Below are 19,393 nucleotides of genomic sequence, written 5' to 3' on the forward strand. Positions count from 1 at the left end.
GGCTCGCACTGAGCATGTCCGAGATGCCGCCCCAGCTCCGACCCCAGCCTTCCCCACTTCAGTCAGCAGAACGCTGTCCCTTCCAGGACCCGAACCTTGGAGTCACCCTAGACTCGGCGATTTCCTTTGCCCCCACCCTCTAATCTATCAGTAAATTATGTTGTCTTTTTAATTAGATCTGGAATCAGACCATTCTCACTCCGTGTTGTATATGGCATGTGTGGCTATCGATATTTAAGTTGAACTTAACTAAGATAAAAAAATAATAAAATAGAGAAAAAAAGGAATGGACCAAGTGAGAATCTTAAGAAAACAGCAAAAATTAAATGTAAAAATTCTGTTCCTTGCTTGTACTAGCCACATTTCAAGTGTTTATGGGCCACATGTGGCTCGTGGCTCTCGTACTGGCCAGTGCTGCTCACTCCTCCTTTCACTGAGACCACCCTGCCCCAGCCACTAAACATCTCTTGCTTGGGTGACTCGAATAGCCTCTGAGCTGATCTGGCTCCTTCAGTCTTCAAAACATGGTAGCCAGAGAGATCCTTTGGGAACATCTTCGGTTATGCCTCTTCTCTGCTCAAAGTCATCCAAAGGCTCCCATGCATGTCTAGCAAAGTCCTTGGAATGGCGAGCGAGCCCTGATGAGCTCTGGCTCCTTTTGCTTGTCTGACCTCATCTGCCCTCCCCCTTCCAAAGTGCTCTGGCCACAACCACACTGGCCTCCTGCTGCTCCTGCCTCCAGGCTTCTGTTCCCTCTGCTGAGCATGCTCTCCCCCCAGATACCTTCCTGGTTCACTCCCTCTCCTCCTGCCAATCTCAAACACCACCTTCTCAGTGAGACTTGTTTAGACTGCTTTTTAAAATGTTAACCCCGCCCCCCACCAGCAGTCCTGCCCTCCCATCCCCTACCCTGCTTCACCTTGTCTTTTTCACAGCACTCATCTCTTTTCAACAAATGATAGACATTTACTAGTTAATCATATCTGTTGTTTACTCTCCAGCAGGGACATCTGTCCAGTTACTTACTGCTGGAAAGCTGGTCCAGAGGATGCTTGCCATAAATATTTGTTCAATAAATAAATGGAGTTTTAGAGCTGGAAGAAGCCCTGGAAATCGCTCTTGGATGAAGCAGCTGAAGGTCAACGAGGTGAAATTAGTCACCGCGGACCCACAGTAAGTTCAAAGGAAGAACTGGACCAACAACTGGCCTGGCCCTTGGTGTCTTCACTGGGCAGTCCTGTGACAATGACCCCCCCCCCTTTCTTTGCCATAACCAGAGGGGTGCTGACAAACCACAGAGAGCCAATGGGGACACCAATCGAACTACAATGCCTGGGGGTATTTATCATTTTTTTCTTGGTAAGCCTTTGTATGATTTCACCCTTAGTCCTGCTTCTCTGATAACTTGCAGGAAGCAATTAACAAAGTGGAGGCTCCGGCTAATGGCTATTCTTACCCCCATAAGTCCCTGTGCCAAGACTCTTGGAAAACTGGAAACACGCATGGTTGCTACATTTTCCCTAAAGCAATAGATCAGTCTTGTTTTCAAAAACAGTCATGTTTTCATCATATAATTGCTAAATTAGTATTTGAAACAAAGTCAATTAGTATGAACAAAATGATTCTCCATTGCATCACTGAAATATTTCTGACAATCCAGTAGACTAGAAGGAAAGTAGACCCCAGATCCCGTTTTGTATCAGGGGTTCATCTGTCCTCCTGTAGCTGTAAGGGAAAGCCATCTGAATACACGCATTTTTAAATGCCTTGGGATGATGGTTTTTCTACTGCCAATTCTGAATCAAAAGGAACATACAGTGAGCGAGTCTGAACTTCATAAACAGACCTGTTCATAACGGCATGGCTCACAGGTGCAGAGCTACACAGCACGATATTTGCAAAAAGCCTGGAAGACTCCATCCATGGCTCACTGGACGATTTAACGTGCCAGAGGATGTAATTAAGAACAAAGTTATCTTTCTAGTCATTCCTTCATTACTGAGATAACTCAATTGGAGACTTTTTGGGAGATGCCAGATTTGGAAATAAAATCCTTACAGACTGCACTGAAATGTCATGAAGATTATACCAGAAAACAAATTGATGCGCATAGACAATCTTCTGTACATACCAGAAAATTAGATCTCAGGAGAGATGCGGGGCTAAGATGTAAAGGCAGGGGTGGGGTGGAGGCAGAGTACAGGGAAAGGCAAAATCAGCAGCTTGCCGCAGAGAGAGGAGCCCTGGATGTCCAGGTGCTCCTGTTAAGTTACCTTGGGTGGCGCTCTTCATTGCTTTCACTACCTTGCCCCTTCCAGCTCCAAAACCATTATTTCCATAGTCCAGGTCACTGTCACTATCACTGCCACCACTGGCAGAGTACGCACACATTCTGGGTCCCTTGTCCTAAATAAGTAATACGAGACCGTTAAGATTATTCACGCAAGCCGAAATGGGGCAGAACATCCTGTGAGGCTGGGACACAGTTCATCGTGGGCTCTTACTGTGCGCGCAGAATCCCACTGCACCGCCCCACCCCCAAGAACAGCTCTGCTCTTCCTGTCTACCTATCTGCCGCACGCGGAGCTGGCACAGTCTACCAATTACCGGAGCTGCAGAAGCAGGGCTGCGATAATGAAGCCATTGACCACTCTGCCATTGTCCCAGGCGCAGGACAGTCCTCACAGCTACCCGCTCTGCATTTTGTACACTTCTTTATGGGGTCTTATTTTTCTCAAGTGCCTATTATGAGCTGCTGTTCGAAGCCTAATGGCTTATTTGTTTAACTGATCTAATCATTGGCTTTCAAGTATCAGAGGGTATGGAAAAAATCAACCTTGAGAACAAAAGAATAAATGCTTGCCTAATTTATGATTTCCTTCTATCCCTTGAAAGGACAGGAGCCTTTAGGAAAGTACGCAACTGCTAACCCTATATAATCCTCGAATCGACTGCAAGTTCATGGTTGAGGGACTCAGTCTCTCCTCTTGCTCACAGGCACACACAGCCTGAAACCTCGAGTCGTCACTGGTGTGGCGATAAGGCCCCGTCACGAATTGCTGAGTTGGTCGATGCTGTATAAACAGTTTCCCCCTTTGTGCACAGAATCAGAATACTAGATCAAGGATTGCAATTCTGTGTATAGAATTATAAAAGAATGTCTTTTAGGTTTGCAGGCTGACCTTTAGAAGCTAGTATTCCCCACCCATCCTAGACAGTTCAGGTATAGATGTATAGGGGATGGGGCTCTAAACTCTGTTTGAGAGGGTGTCATTCAGTTGGAAATTATAAAAACACATTTTAGGATGTAAACCCCCTCACCTGGAGTTGTAAGTTCAAGCAGCTACTCATTCCTTTATTCATTGACTCATTCATTCCCCCACTCAACAAATGTTTATGGAGTGCCTATTCTCTGCTAGGAGGAGTGTGAGGCTCTGGGGGTACAGAATTCAGTAAGAGGGACCCTGCTAGTCCAGCAAGGGTGATGTCCGTGAAGGATGATGAGTCTCCAGGCTGGGGCGGTAGGGGGGTGCCACGTCTAGAGTTCTAGTACAGCCCCAGTAACACTTTCTGCGGTAGGAGGAGATGAATTTTTTCAACCCTCTGTTCAGCAAACACTAATGGAACCAGGCACTGTGCGGGGTGCTAGAAATGTAGGCTAACTCTTGCTTCCAACTTTCGCCCCCTGCAGTCAGCAAAGCAGGCTTCTAAGTTCCAAGCCATAGCAGTGACTCTTTCAAATCAGAGCAAGCTTTCCAGTGGGCAGAGCTGGGGCAGGATGATGAGGGAGAGAACCCCGGAGAGGTGTCTGTGCTGCTGGGCACGTACGCTGGGTGAGGACTATCCTGCCATCACATGTAGCGGGACAGCTCTCACCTGGCCAACATTCAGTTACTGTGATTGTTGTTACTATTATTATTACTTTTACTTTCTTGGATTTGCCTCAACCCCTTTGCCATTGTTGCCACCTGTTGTTTTTGAACAATTTCCCCTCTGACTCTGGGTGTCTTTAGGGTTTTCTCAACTCTCCAGTTCCCAGAACAAGCACAGAGTCCTTGGAACAGTGCTTCTCAAAGTATTTTCTGTGGCCCAGAAGCATCGGCATCACCTGGAATTTGCCAGAAATGTTTGGACCTCAACTCATCAGTACCAAATCGGACATGGCTGCACGCATGTGTAGCCCTCCGGGTGGTTCCGATGGCCACTCACGTTTGGGAACCACTGTTCTGGAGGAGTCTTAACATTTTTCTGTCTAAGGCATGCTGGAGTACACTGGTTCGCTCTTTTGCCTCTTAGGCTCGTGCCTTAGAGAGCCGCCATTCCAAGGGTCAGACATGGAATTCAGCGGGCTGAGTTCTAGTCCCGACTCCCGAGTGCGGACCCTGAATAGGGTCCAGCATCTCCCCAGAGCTGTGTTCTCTGTTGTAAGTTGAGGCTGTGGGCCCTGAGAATTTCTTTCCCTACTTGTCTACGACCCCATACTGAGGTGCTGAAGGCTGAAAGAAGGTTCGGTCTCGCTGGCTGTGGGGGACCCCAGATGTGGGCTAATCTGGGTATCTTCTCATCGTAGTTGGTAGAAACTCTAGAAGACGTAGCCATGGGGGCTCCTAATGCCAGGACAGGAAGAGACAAGGGCAGCAGGAGTGAGAAGAGTTAAGGAAGGGCAGGGAAGCTCTGGGAACTGATCCATACGCTCTCCTTCCCACCCGTCTCACTGCCAGGTGCCAACAAAGAGCCTGAAGGGGGCCGGCCCCAGGACAAGCTGAGAAATAGTGGACAGGCTGAATATGGCCCAGGTAACTCGCTGGAAGGGGTAAACAGGAGAAAGCATAGGAGGGAATACCAAGTAACCCTGAGGAATGACAGAAATGTCCCTGTGCCCTGAGCAACTTCCTAGGTCCAATCGCACGTAAGGAGGCCTATGTGTGCCATGTCAAGGCGGACGAAGATCTCATAGCAAAAACGGTAGAGGATGAAGAGACGCAGGTCTCACGGACACTGGCAAGGCATCTGGCTACTTTGGGGTACAGTTATACCTCCTTTACCTGTCTCCTAGGAACGAGGTAAAGGTTAAAGTAAGAATAACATGATGAACAAGTATTACTAAATCATTCTCAATGGTGCTCTGATAGCCTGGGAAAGTGAGTGCCCGTTCTGTACCGTCTAATCTGGGCAAAGCAGCCAGGCCTCAAGCATCTAGGGGCAGATCTGTGGAAGCATTTTAATTCCTCCCAACAACCCACGGTGTTCCTTCATAATGCAGGAAAAAAGCTGAGCCTTGGGCCTTAGTTCTTATTCACGGAGCCAAAGACAAATTTGATTCAAAAATTGAATCTGTCGTCAAAGTGTTTAAGGAGGTCAGTTTTCACCATCAGGAGCAACAGGTGGAGAGTGTCCGCCTCCTGTCAGCCTCCCCCTTACCTGGGTCTCAGCTGTGGGGTCTTCACCCCGCCAGTCTGGAAGCTGCTCACTTGAGATTGTGTTTTCAGGATATTCAAATGACGAGCAGGTCTGAGGCCTTGGTTCTGCTTCATTCTGCTTTTGGGAATTGATTTTTCCTAAACGAGAGAATGTAGAGGAAATCACAATCTGCTTCCTTCAACTCTTTACAAGCTTAGGGAGGGAAGGCAGGGAGGCATTCAGAAATAATAAAAAAGGTCCCAATACGATCAAAGCTGGGTATCCCAACATTCTGTCCCCTGTAAACATCACTGCATAGTCACGTGTATCTATCGAGGATGTCCATCTTGGAGAGCTGAAGGCAAACTTTTCCACAAAACGTTGACAGACTTTTCATGTTAGGAAGGGATCAGCGAGCAAACCCTTTGGGAAACATCGATTACTCTCAAATAGTGTTAACCATCAAATAATAAACAGGTTTCCTTTTGGGAGCACTTCTCAGAGCCTTCATTGCACTATTGAAAATTGTCAGAATGTCCAAAGAAAGGATTTGAATTGGAAGCCCTAAATAATACGCCCTATTCTGAAGACAATACTATAAATCTAGAGAGAAGTGTTTTCCAGGTCTTTTATGAGGATTCCTATTTAGAGAATAAGTATATTCTGAGAGTGTTGGGTTGCCTGATTTCAAAAGGAGAGACCTTTCCCCCATGTTTCTTTTGAGCTTAACTTGTGATAATAAAGTGAAAAAAAAAAAAAAAAAAACCCTTCCCAAACATACTTGGGCAGGGAACCCTTATTTTCCTAGAATTCCCATTAAGGTCATTCCAGTGCACTCTGAATGTGCCCTGGGCAACTGTGCTCTTAAAGATCTTGCAGGGCAGCACTCGTGAGCTTTTATGTGCAGACGCATCAGCTCAGCTTTTGTTAAATTGCAGCGTCTGAATCAGGAGGTCTAGAGTGTCGGTCTGAGATTCTGCATTTCCGAAAAGCTCCAGGGCGATGCTGATGATGCTAGCCTATGGATCACACTTTGAGCAGTAAGGGTGTAATTAGCAGGGAACGATTAAAGAAAGTTCCCCCATCACCCTTAATAGTAGATTAACCTGCAGAGTGAATTCCTTCCTCATGCCAGAAAGGAGAATCGCTGTTATTTTCCTCCAGCCTCAGTGATTACCAACAGGACATGCTGTGAGAGCCTCTCAATAGCATTTTGCTTGTGAGCAGAAGCGAAGTCACTGTATTTTCATCAGCACTGTGAGACTTGTACAGTTACTTCTATTTTTGATTATGCGGATAAGTGAAAATCCAATTGAAATACACGCATGAAACAGGAAGGGACTCCTTGAAGTGGGAATAACCTCACTTTCCTTTTTGTTCCAGCCAGTCCTTCATTCCCTGATTTTTCAAGTGAGTCGCCAATGGCCACAGAGAAAAGAGCAGCCTTAGAAAGGCGGGCCTGCCTCTGGACCACAGCGACGCCATCATTTGGTAGACAAGAAGTTGCGGGGTGGGGGACACAAAAATACCCAGGGGTTCTGTTCTGTTGATCTCACTCTCTACCATATATTCCTTTTTTTTTTTTTTTTAATAACCCTTCATGACAATTTAATTAAGACACAAACCTCCAAAAACCAGCACGGTGAATATTAGCAGCAAGATCAGAACAATCTCCTTCCAATCCCCTTCTTATGAAGCAATTCAAGGCTTGTGGTTTCTATTCAATTTGTTATAATGACAGTGTTTAATCATGAAGTCTACTCGGCAGCCCGCCGCTGAATTGAGGTCACACATGTGACTATTCAAGCATGGAGCACATAATCTATAACTAAGATTTCGCCCCTGAATCTCTGGAGGCTGTGTCATTAATTAACAATGCATTTATTTAAAAAATAATATGCATTACAGCCTTCTAAAATGTAGCCTTGGCTTGGAATGAGCAGAAGTTTGTGATGAAACATTCATGGTAGTTAGCATTGTTGTATGAAGAACTCAGCCGTGGGAATAGCTTCATCACATTTATTCGAAGATATTTAATTAAAAGTCTTCTTTTCTAATTTCTCAAAAGCCGACAGTATAATTTCTACTTGTGGCTCCTTTCTCGTCATCAAATCATAAAAGAGAGTCTTTAGAGTTCTAGTTCAGATACTTACGCATGTCATAAATGCAGCATAAGCTGGTCAAGTAAAAATTATCTGGCGTCATCCTGCCCTGCAATAAATATTTTTCATCTTGAGAGAACAATGAAAAAACTCTGGCCCTTAGCCTGGTCCTGTCTTTAATCACAGAAGCTTGTTTTCAACTGACTGTGGCGAAGGGCGGTGCGTCTCAGTGAGGACGCTCATTCCACTCTGTTGCATTTAATGCACCATCTACCGCCGATATATCAAACTAAGTTTTTTATAGTTCAACACATAAATATATTTGAGCAGGACAGCACTATGTCAGAAGACATACAGTTCTGGTTAGGGGGCAAACAATATGTCTCAGGCCTAAACTGGTCTATATTCAGAGTTAGGTTTTAAAAGACAAAATCCTATGTGTAGGTTGTGTGTGCGTTATTTTTTTTCTTCATCAGTTTGTATGTCCATACATAGACCTGGGCTTATGCGCTTATTTCCGTGTGTGTATATCCCGTACCGTAATACTAAGAGCAGATGATGTTTAACACGTGTCTTTTTACTTTTTGTTTGAGGACATACAGAGATTTTCACTCCTCCACATTCCCATCAGGCAGAGGTCACTGACTGACCTCTTGGTGGAAATCTTTTCTGCTGCCTGTTTTCCATTTTTTTTTGGTCAGCAAATGCATTATTTTGGTGTGGAAACAATCTAATTTGGAAGGTCATAGGCATTTTACCTGAGGAGGCTGGTTTGGGGAGGCGGCTTTCAAGAGGTCGCATCCCGCGGGCCGTCATGATGGGGTCGGATGTGGAATGAACAATGGCGTTATCTGCAGAGGCTTGGCTGTCCGCAGAGGAAGGCACTTCTCGTTCAAGGGTCTGAGCTCTGATGGACGAAGCTGCACAAAGTGCTGGCTGGAGAGACAGGATGGGCTCCGTGTCTTCTGGGGAGTCTGGGTGGCATATGTACCGCCCTGTGGAGCGATTTCCCGAGTCTGGGAGTGGAAAGGTTCCAATCCCACTGTCCAGTGTCCTCATCAGGCAGTTGGATTCTAGACAAAATAACACAGTGAGGATTAGAGAAGGCTCACATAAAAGGATAAGAGGATCGTGAGCATTTGTATCTGATCTGGAGGAAGGGGGAGATCTAGAAGGAAGAAAGACTATTAATGGGGTAGTAAATTTCCAGTGAATGGTATCAAACAGACATTTAGTTGAACATAGAAATGTTCCCTTCACATAATATGAGGTAAGACAGCCAGCCATTACTGGCATTAAGAGTCACATGTACTTATACCCTGGATGGCTCTCTAGAGTTATCACAGAAAAAAAACCAGTCATTAGAGACCAGAAATTATTTTTGGTCACCTTTATTTCAATTGGGAATCATATGACTTCAACCAATTAGGTGAAATTTATTAACCGAAATACGATGAGTAATGAGCACACATAACCCATTGAAGTGATGTCCTAACAAAGGTAATTATGCATCTCTTACATGAGTTATCATCCGCTTGACAGTTAACTAAGTCTCTGGCCTCTCAATTTAACTGCGAGGGCAAGTAATTCACACGCTGTAAGGGTCACCCCAAAAGGTACCTTACCCGTGACACTACCACTTTATCCTGTGGGCTTCATTTGACCCAACTGCCATTTGAAGTCAACTTATTGAGAAGACTACAGAGTCACTGCTTGTCTTTCCCTCTCACTTCACGCAGTGACACAACCCATCAGTACCTGTTGGACTTCCTGTCACTCCCAGAGATCCCTAAAACTATTATTCCCTAAAACAAATTGAGTTGATTTCACCACACATGTGTAACATATTCTGCTGTGTCTCATCTTTAAGAAGTTTTAGGTACAGACAAAAATACCATATCTCCAAAAAATTACTGCATATTTGATTTCTGAAACGGTGGTATGGTTTATCCAAGCCAATGAGACAACTTTTGAGATCTGCTTGTCACCCCCAAAGTCTCCTGTTTACATGATAATCCTAAAATAAAACATCCTTAGTAAAGTTAGTTCTAAGACTAAGTAAGACTTAGTACCTATTGGGCATGGTGGCAAATACAACAGAATACAGCATAACCTTTGCATCGAGAGGCTCAACAGCTAACATTTTAGTGGTGCTTTATGGAACAACGGCTTGGAAAGTGGGAGCTGCCAATAACTATTGTACGAACCCCGACACAGGATTCTTAACCTCTGGAGGTCTCAGGTTCCTTATGGGACAGCTGCGAGGATAAAAATATGTTCGCCATCCAATCTCTAGAATTTAGAACGCTACGGAGCATACTGTGAAAGATAGCTGAAAGAGTTAAATAATGAACAGTGACATATGCAGAATGTTTAGCATATTTATCAGATATTAGCATGTACCTGGTAGGTGGATAGTTTATCCATCAGTGCCTTCCTTACACAATCTCATTTGATGCTGAGCCATGAGTATCAGAATTCCCGAACGTGTCCATTCCCTACCCTCTTCCTCAAAACCTCTTTGGGGCAAGTGAGTAGCAGGATTCTGGGGACTTCCTAACACTAAGGAGAAAAGGGGGGATAGGGCTGCGGACAGACTTTGCTGTTACAGGTTCTAGTAGGTTTGGTGCTCGTTTTGGAGGCACTAGGGAGACCAAGTCCCTGTCAAAGAAGAAGCTTCCGTTTTCAAAGGGATTATTTAGTGGGAAGATGCAGATAGCCTCTCTCTCATTTGGTTGCTTCATACACCACGGGATCTCAGACACTGCTCAGGGACTGCCAGGGCCCTGATTCCTATGGTGATGGCCTGAGAGGGGCTTTTCTTTTTCAGGGTCACTAGGGCTAAGCCTTAGCCCCATTCATTTCAAGGCCTCCACCTGGCCAGCTTTACTCTCAACCAGCTTCAAAGACTGTTCATTATCTTCTCCCTTCATTTCCTCTTCAGTTAAGGGGACCTGATTGTTACAGAAGGGCCTTTTTGAGAAAGGAGCAGCTGTTTGCATGGGGAGGCGTGGCTAGAAGAGTTCCAAGGAAAGACCCTGCTATTCAGAATTCAAGGTCTTTTCTTCATTTTAGCCTAGAAATACCAAACCCCTCCGAGATAGCGTGTCCGTGTGTTGTATTGGGAGCAATTCTAAGAGGCCGAACCACTTCGGTCTCACACAGCAGCAAGTGGGTCTTCATCAGAACGTCCCAGTGCTTGGCAGCGGGAAGCGGACTCCCAGGCTGTAACCGCTGAGATGTGTCAGTCCCCACACGCCCCAGGCTGCCTCGTGACAACTTAACTCCCAGCACCTTCAGAAATGCCTAGCCCTGACCTAAGCGTGCTCAGCAGGATGAGACGTGGGGAGCTCTTTTCCTTTTGCAGACACAAATCATCAAGTTTGGCTGCCTATCGCAGCCACTAGGACTTCACTCCTTTCTTGGCGTCCCGTCTTCACCTTAGCAAACTTATCACCCACCATCTACAAATGAGGAATCCGAGCTCGAAAGGGTTAAGTAACTTGTCCAAGGCCAAGCACTACAGATAAAGAGCTTGGATTTGAATCCAGTCGGGTGTAAACAACAAAGACCGGGCTTTTAACCATCAAGCTATCCTGAGCCTTCCCAAAAGTACAGATAAATCCAGAAGTGGGGTTCACTCAGTTAACAGCCATTGAGGCAGTGCTGTGAGCAGAAATCTCACAGAATGGCCCCCCTGTCCCGCTCCTAGGCAAGGCACTCAGCTTCTCCTCTGGAATTGGAGCAGGCACCTGAATTCTAGCTGGCTCCTACACTCCCCATCCTGAGGTGTGAGCCTACTGTTAACCTGTATTTACATGGTTGCTGCCCCCGTGTGGGACGCCTGCACACCCTGATCTGCATGGTTTCTGAGGACATTGATTGCTCAGTAACTCTTCCCTCTGCCTTCTTCAATTGTATCCATAGACTTCCATGCCAAGGTTTTTCTGGCATTAATCACAGCTCTCTGGACTAGACGATAGGCATTGCCTCCAAGGGTAGTTTTTCTGGCTTTGTCTAAGAACCCTCTCTCCTCCAAGTATTCGATGGCTCAGAGAGCACTGAATCCAGTCCCCTCAAATGAAGACTCAAAAAGCAAAATGAGATCCTTGGCTGCGTTTTCAGTGATTTTCTGGGGAAAAGCCCCAGCCACCAAGGCCCGTGTGTGCTCGCCTGGTCTAAAACACAAGGCAGGAAATAGGGCGAGGAGAGGTCTGGGGTAGGAAAAATGATGAAGGCAGGCTAAGTACAGTCTATGCTTCTGAAAACACCAACTGGTTTCTGTCCCCTTAAATTATTTTCCTTCTCCCTTTTTCCTTTTATAATATTGTTGTACCAGAATCTATAACACAGGACTTTTGGTATTCCTGAGTTCTCAGATTCCCTGAGAACCGTGTGCTCGGACGCTAAACTCACAAACCACCTGCTATTAAAGCCATTTTTCATTTCTATAAATTACAGGTACCAAATGTAGTGAATTTGAAGAACTCATTTGTAAGTACCTATGAAATGAGATGTAGACAGTCAGGGACTCAGGTGCCATATGCCAAGTTTCACCCTCAAGCAAATTTCTCCAGAATGCATAAACCTTTGGAAATGGAGTTTATATTGAAAATGCTGACACCTTCTTTATGTAGTTTCTTTAAGGTGCTGTAAGTTGCTCACAGTTCATAAAAATACTGTAACCTGAAAAAATGTTAGGTATTGTACTTCTGAAGCCAGTTTTTTCTTTCCTCAGAGAATTATAAGAACTCCCAAAGTAATTAAATGGCTGTGATAGGAACAAAGTTCAAAGTGGCAAGCTGACCTTGCATCTCGAATGAGTTGACAGTCTTGATCTCGACAAGTATAAGTTCACGTTTGTGGCCGTGTGAACAGCTGCCAACAGGGCCTTGTTAATGAGTTCAAGGGTTGGGTCTCTGGATGGACCAGCGCATTTCATTCTTCCAAGGTCACCATTCGCATCTCTGACCCTGGTCAGTCCTCCCACCTCCTTCTCATTGTCCCATTTGCCTTCTCGCTCTCTCTCAGTCTCTCAAGGTTACGTTCTCTCACTTATTGGCATCAGCAAGCTCTAGACGTTTCATAGGATGAGTCACAGTGGTGCTTCCCAGCCCTTTTAAAGTCATGGCACACAGAGCAAAGATGTAGCTCACTGAGGAAAACACCGGCTACTTGAGAGCCGAGGGCTCCGCCTCTCAGCACCCCCGGGATCCATTCTGGGCATCCTCAGCAGAATGGCAGGGAATTTCTTGCTTACAAGACAGACTCAGGATCTTTTTAACTCACACTTCAAATGCATCACTTTGCAGATCTCAGGCAGGCAAGGAGATGGATACCTTTATGGTCTCTTAGCACCTGATACAGAAATTTTTAGGCCCCCCTTTTTTGAGAAAAATCTCAGAGTGCTGGGATTAGGAATATTGTCTGGCATCGAAGCTTCAGTACAGAGGGAAGTTACTGTACCTGAGAGGGAGACGAACCGCCCAGAGTGGGTGAGTAGCCAAAAAAGGTGAGGTTCTGCATGGGATGGTGGCAGAGAAGAAGTTCTGGAGAAACATTTCCAATGGGGATTTATCAACTCTTAACTTAGGGTACACAGTATAAAAATCCCCACTCAGTTCGCCAACAAACATTAGCACTTATGCTCCCTGTACCAGGGGTCTTGGCAGGTGGTTTAAGTTTACTCCTCTGAAAATTAGGTCATACAGCCTTCATCATGGGGGTGCTTTGAGGACTAGACACATAGCCCCTAGTAAACAAAGCATGATGCCTGGAACAGGCACACAGCTATCATTCAGAAAATAGCACACTTCTCTAAACAAATATTATTAGACTGTAGGCATCCTGGAGGCAGACTGGATTTTATTTATCTCCTCAATATTCCCATATAAGTCCATTCCTGATTCTACATTGTCCTTTTTTCAACAACATGGTGATTAGGTGCCGACAGAGCTGATAATAACTCCAGGCTGATCGACTAACTGATTTACTCTCCATCACCAGTGCTCTGCACAGTGCCTGACACATAGTTCTTGCTGAGTGTAATGAAAAGAACAGGTGGAGAAAAAACAGCTCTAGTCTTTTGAAATGCTTCTTGAAATTAAAGTGAATATGAAGCTTTCCTTTTGAAACCCCAATCTGCTGTCTTTTGTTCTGACTCTGGCAACAAAAGAAAATAGCTGACTTCCTTCTTCGGGTAGAGCTATTTTTCACATACGCTCAGACTTCGTTAATTCAGATAGCCAGAGGGATAAGATCATTCAGAATTACTGAATATTTTAAAGACCAATTTCTTAATACTTCCAAGTCCTTAGAGCAAGGGTCTGTGACCAAGACGAAGGACAACTCCTGGAATGGTGTTTTGTTGCCTTTCTCAGTCTTCCTGCCCATCCCCTTCCCGCAAAGCATTGCTAGACCGGAAGGTCTCAGGTCTAGAAGCCAGAGTGGCACCATCACCCTGGCCCCAATCCTCAGGGATTCTTGATGCCGTGCTGAGTGCTGGTGTCCCGAGTGAACATCAGTGCCCATAGTAGTAGAAGAACTAAGCTCGTACAGAGTCCCGTTCCTGGGGATCATTTGTAGTGAGTAAATGAGATTATTCGGTAACATCTTAGAAGGATTTACGCAAAACAGTGAGGTTTCTCTCTTTTAAAACAACTTGTTCTCTCAAGTGGATTGTTCCAAACTTGTTTTATACTCTTTCTTCAGACAGTACTGTTATCTTTAAAAATAGCTGCAGGGGGGAAAGTTTATTTCCAGCGCTGTTTCGGTTAATATAAATTTCCAAGTTGGTGGAATCTGAATTAGCAAGGAATTTTTGAGTGTTTGGAAAGTGCTGCTAATTTTCCCCTAGGCCTTCTCTTCCATGGATTAAAACGCCTCAAACTTTTTCTCACAGATCCTACCACACAAATCCGTGATCGCTTGAGTCTGTAAAACCAAACTCCTGGTAGTGTTAACGTATTTGTTCAAAGAGATTATTGGATAGGAGAGGCTTGAGAAAACCTGACTTGAGTTCTCAGAAGGAAGTGAAAAAAGAACAGGTGTCAGAGTTGGAAAGACAAGGCTTGAAGACTCGCGTGGTTACCTGCTGGCTGTGTGACAACGGAGTTTGAAAACTATTCTAAGCATGTACAATGACAGCTCATTTGTAATAAGCCTGGCACAGTGCTCGTGACAAAGCAGGGGCTCAATAAGTTTCCACACGTGGTTGTCAGGGAAAGGTGGGGGCTGCTAACATACACTGTCATGGAACCCAAGGTAAACCAAACGTCCGTCTGGTTAGTATTCTACTGCAGCACCTGGGTCTATTTTACTGAACAACTACCTTGCGGTTATTTCCTAACCAATTACCTTTTGGCAACCCTTTCTTCGGGGGGTTAGCTGATTGTCATCATCAATAAGCAATTGTGAATACAGAGCAAAGTACTTGGAGTTGGTGGCAAGCTGCCTCATGCAGAGAAAAGATGGAGTCCATTCTCTCAAGAAATCCATTTTGGAGTTGGCACCCTGAAAAGCTTTTTAAAAAGCCTAAATGAATGATGTTTACTGATGTTCCTTCGCTCACAGACTTATTGCATTCTCAGGGGACATTTGCAAATTAGTAAGCCATCATTTTCAGTTAGCAAAGGTACAGCTCATCTACCCTAAAAAGTTGTACTTGCTCCTGTGCAATGATCTGCCCTGTCTTAGAGGTTCAAACAAACTACCTCAGTAACCATGGATTTTTTTTTTCCCTCTTCAACACTAATAAATCCTAGGAAAAGAGAAAATTTTAAAATCCAAATGGTTTTTTTACTTCAGTCATTTTCATCACATCTACAAGTTTCAGCCAATAAATGCAACGAGGACCCAATAGGATGCACCAGCCAGGAAGGGTGTTTGTATGGGTGTTAAAGATCCATGCCATATTACTAATTGGCATGCCTTCTTCTAATGCAAGTGGTCATGTAAATAAGTCTTTGTATGACTTCTCTCCAGGTTCCTAAACATCTTTAAGCTACGTGTGGTATTGGCACCAGAAACTTAAACCACAGATGGGAGAACAGATCTCTTTATTTGCACATCCTTCTCTTCATCTGTACGGCTGAAACAAGCTAAAAAAAGTAAGCCTGTTGCCAAAGCCACATCAATTACATGTAGGTTATACATTCTAAGTTTACTCCGTGGCTTTCTCAAAGTAGTAAAAAACGACTATATTGGCTATTTATTCACAACCACTGGGTACCTTTGGCTGTGGCATTAAGATGACCTTCTGGAAGAGTAAATTCAATTTGATGGCTTTGGAATGCATGAGGATACTCAGCCTTTGAATTCCAAGTGGATTTAAGCTTTCTGAGACTTGAAAAGTGTATAGAAGAATGTAAATTTGTTTTCCGGTCCCCTGTGCTCCCTTTGATAGAAAGGAAGACCTGGATATTGGGGGTCTGGGACACTGCTACACAGAGAGTGAATATGAGAAAATCACAGGGAATTAACATGACAAAAAATTAAAGGGAAAAACCAGACCATGAAATGCCTTTGTAAAGATGAAGGACAGGTTATTTAAACCAATATAAAAAATATGCCACCTTAGGCTGGGTTGGTATCTGGTAAATAAATACTCCACATCTGATAGTAGCATCACATAAAATATTGTGCTGGGATGTGATTTAAGGATATCAGCTGGAAAAGGTGAGAAATGCATGTCAAATGCCCATGTAGACCATGAATTCATAGAAACACTTCTTGTTTTTATTTACACATCCAGCTGGTAAAATCCGAGGGGGTAAAAAGCCCTCAAGTTTGCTGTACGATGTGTTTCTTCCTGTCAATGATGCTGAAACAACCTCTTCTAAGGTTTTGAGGGTGGCTTTTGGTCTAGAATTTTGGGATTCGTTATGCAAGTTTCTGAACCCTTTTTGATTCTACAAATGTTAATAATTATCTCTCTTCTCTTACCCCTCCAGACTGAAAAATCTTGAGATCCTCACATAACTCCTTCGTGTCATGCTTTGCTACTATGCTTGTCATGTGAGACAATGCCCAGCCTTGCATGCAATCTTTACTGTGATACAGAAGAGTAGTCTAACGTGACTAGTGTAGTTTAATAGCCAGCACTCGTTCAAACTGGTCAGCTGACCTAGGAACAGACCTGGATCCCAGACTTGGATCCCAAACATCCTATTTTGGGAGCTGTCGCTTTAGGTCAAAGAGTCCTTGATGATGAACACGCACACAGATCCCTCCCAACCCCCCACAAAGCAATGACTACCCTTTGACTACTTTCCTATCCATATGTCAAGTCTTCTTTTTTACTTTGATATTTTTCTAACTTAAACAACAAGACAAAACACAACACTGTACTCTCATTAGCAAAACTTGCTAGACTCCCATAAAAATGTAGAATCACAATGGCTCCAGCCCTGATCTATGATCACCATTTTTCTATGTGAAGAAATGTCAACTTATCTCTCCGTCTTGTTTCCTGTTATCCTTGTTCATTTTCTATCCATGACAAAATTACTCTATCCTCAACTTTTTTCCTCCCAATCGAATTATAATTTAGCTATTTGTTTGTATCTTCTTTCCAAATACTTTGGGCTGGTGCTTATGAAAGACATGTTAAAGATCTAAACAAATGATGTTTACTGATTCTCCTCTGTTCACAGACTTACAGCATTCTGAGATTACATTCCCAAATTAGTAAGTCATGATTTCCCCTTAGAGAAAGTACAACATGTCTGTCCCAAAAGGTTATCCGTGTATCTGTTCAATGATCTACCTTCTCTCATGCATCCACTCCATCTCTATCTGTCCTGCCAAAAGGAAGTTAAACAATTATCTAGTGAATCTGATAGACATAGATGGCTATTACGAGTAATTTTGTCCCTCTAAATCTTTTTTACTCTATATCAGGTTTTCTGAATTGTATGGACTACTGCATATTCTCTCCATTTCACCTGCCTGGATAACATCTGCTTTGATAAAGCAACCGAGGGAGGGAGGAAAGAAAATAAATTGAGGGTAAGGTGCTGCAGGAAGAGATTCAAAACAGCTTGATTTGGCAAGAAGTGTATAAAAACAGAGAAGCAGGGGGAGCTTCAGATGTATCCACTTAGCAACAGATAAAAATTTATTAGGATGTTTACAATACGTCCTACGTATTATTATCCTAACTTTTTTATATTAAATTTTTACATGCTCTAAAATTTCAAATTATTTTTGTTTGTTCATATTACGGAAGTTATATATATTTAATGAAAGTCTCCAGAAAGATAAAAATTTAAAGTTCATAGGTGTTCTTCTCCATTTGTCTTTATATTTAATCAGTCTCAATGATTTTTTTAAATTACATGCAATAAATCAGAAAGCCCCAGTCTTCATACCCCTAAACTTCTTCTTTTTTTTTTTTCTTCCAATATTCACTCTAACATGCCTTACTTGCTTGGTTCAGGATTTTAATTATTATAAGGTAATCTATTTTAAGTGAATATTTAAGGATCATATATTTTTCTTTTATGTGACTGCAGCTGAAATGTGGGTGAAGAGGAGGCTGAAGTTGATGTGAGCCTATCTTTCCATTTCAGCTGCTACTCTCCACTCACCAATATTCCATGGTTGTCTCTACAGGGAGATAATAAAGAAGTAATGAAATCCAGCAGACCAGTGGATATGGTTATAGGTAAAAATACAGAGAGATTTTTGCTTCTGTCCATTAAGGATTAACTGCAACAGGAATACACCTACTCTGTTAAACACTGTTTTCAGATATTGGACAGTAGGCAGCATAGAACTTGACCTCAGAGTCATGGGAAACAAATGAGGTGAGCCCTACAGTCTCCCCAGCCACCTTCTGATGACAGTTTCCAGACTGAAACACAGCGAGAAGGAACACGGAGCCTGCGGATCCTGTTGAACTGAAGAGATAAACAGATGCGTGTGTTCGTGGGGTAGGGTGGGGTGGGTATCAAGGTTGCTAGAATTGGCAGGGCTGTATATTGGAAAGAAAAGATAATAGCAGAGGTGTGCCTATAGTTTTTGGCTACATACTAATCTGAACATGCATGAGGTAAAATTCATGATATCAGAGAAACAATTACTATGAAGCACTAAATTAAATAATTTCTTGAGCTCACGTAGGCTGAAAGTAGTTTTTTCCCACCATTCAGGGAGGTTAGGCTTTCTAATATGTGGACTATAGGGTAGAGTTCTAAGAAGGGTCAAACCTTAGTAAGGAGGCTAAATTACAACTAGAATAAGGCTTCCCTGAACTTGTGAGAACAAAACTTAAGAGTAAGCCTCGAAAAAATAAAACTAATCTGCAAATACTTTAAAAGCACCCTAGAACAAAGTCCAAAATTTTGTATAGGAACACTGAAATCTAGCACTCAACAACATGAAATTTATAATCTCTGACATCCAGTCAGAAAGCACTAGGCATGCAAAAAACAGGAAAATATGATTCATCTTCAGGAGCAAAATCAGTCAAGAGAAACAGAAGTAACGAGAAACAATAAAATTATAACAAAGAACCTTAAAATACAGTAGATATTGGGGCATCTGGGTGACTCAGTTGGTTAAGTGACTGCTTTTGGCTCAGGTCATGATCTCAGGGTCCTGGGATCGAGTCCCACATCTGGCTCCCTGCTCAACGGGGAGTCTGCTTCTCCCTCTGTGTCTCATCCCCGGCTTGTGCTATCTCTCTCGGTCATTCTCTCTCAAATAAATAAATAAAATCTTTTAAAAAATATTGTAGATATTATAAATATGTACAAAGATAGAAAGTAAGACTTGAACTTAATTACGAGATATTAGAATAACAAAAATACCCAAATGAATATCATAGACAGGAAAAGAGCCTATTTAAGTGGAAAAAAACCACACTGTATAGGATTAATAATGGATTG

At 43.4% G+C, this 19,393-nt stretch overlaps 1 protein-coding gene across 7 annotated transcripts in view; it reads right to left on the bottom strand.

The window, feature by feature from the left end:
• Positions 1-19,393, bottom strand: part of NCKAP5 (NCK associated protein 5) — a 933,280-nt gene that overhangs the window by 48,759 nt on the left and 865,128 nt on the right. For 5 of the 7 annotated variants that reach the window (XM_057317349.1, XM_057317357.1, XM_057317348.1 and 2 more), the window contains 2 exons: positions 8,261-8,575; positions 5,422-5,558 (listed from right to left, as the gene is read on the bottom strand). In XM_057317349.1, the coding sequence (XP_057173332.1) occupies positions 5,422-5,558; positions 8,261-8,575 (452 nt within the window). Of the gene's footprint in view, positions 1-923; positions 2,407-5,421; positions 5,559-8,260; positions 8,576-19,393 lie in introns of those variants that run through there. The other 2 variants (XM_048213974.2, XM_057317354.1) reach the window with 2 other exon arrangements.

The sequence above is a fragment of the Ursus arctos genome, unplaced genomic scaffold, assembly GCF_023065955.2.
Source record: "Ursus arctos isolate Adak ecotype North America unplaced genomic scaffold, UrsArc2.0 scaffold_1, whole genome shotgun sequence".
Classification (NCBI taxonomy): Eukaryota; Metazoa; Chordata; class Mammalia; order Carnivora; family Ursidae; genus Ursus; species Ursus arctos.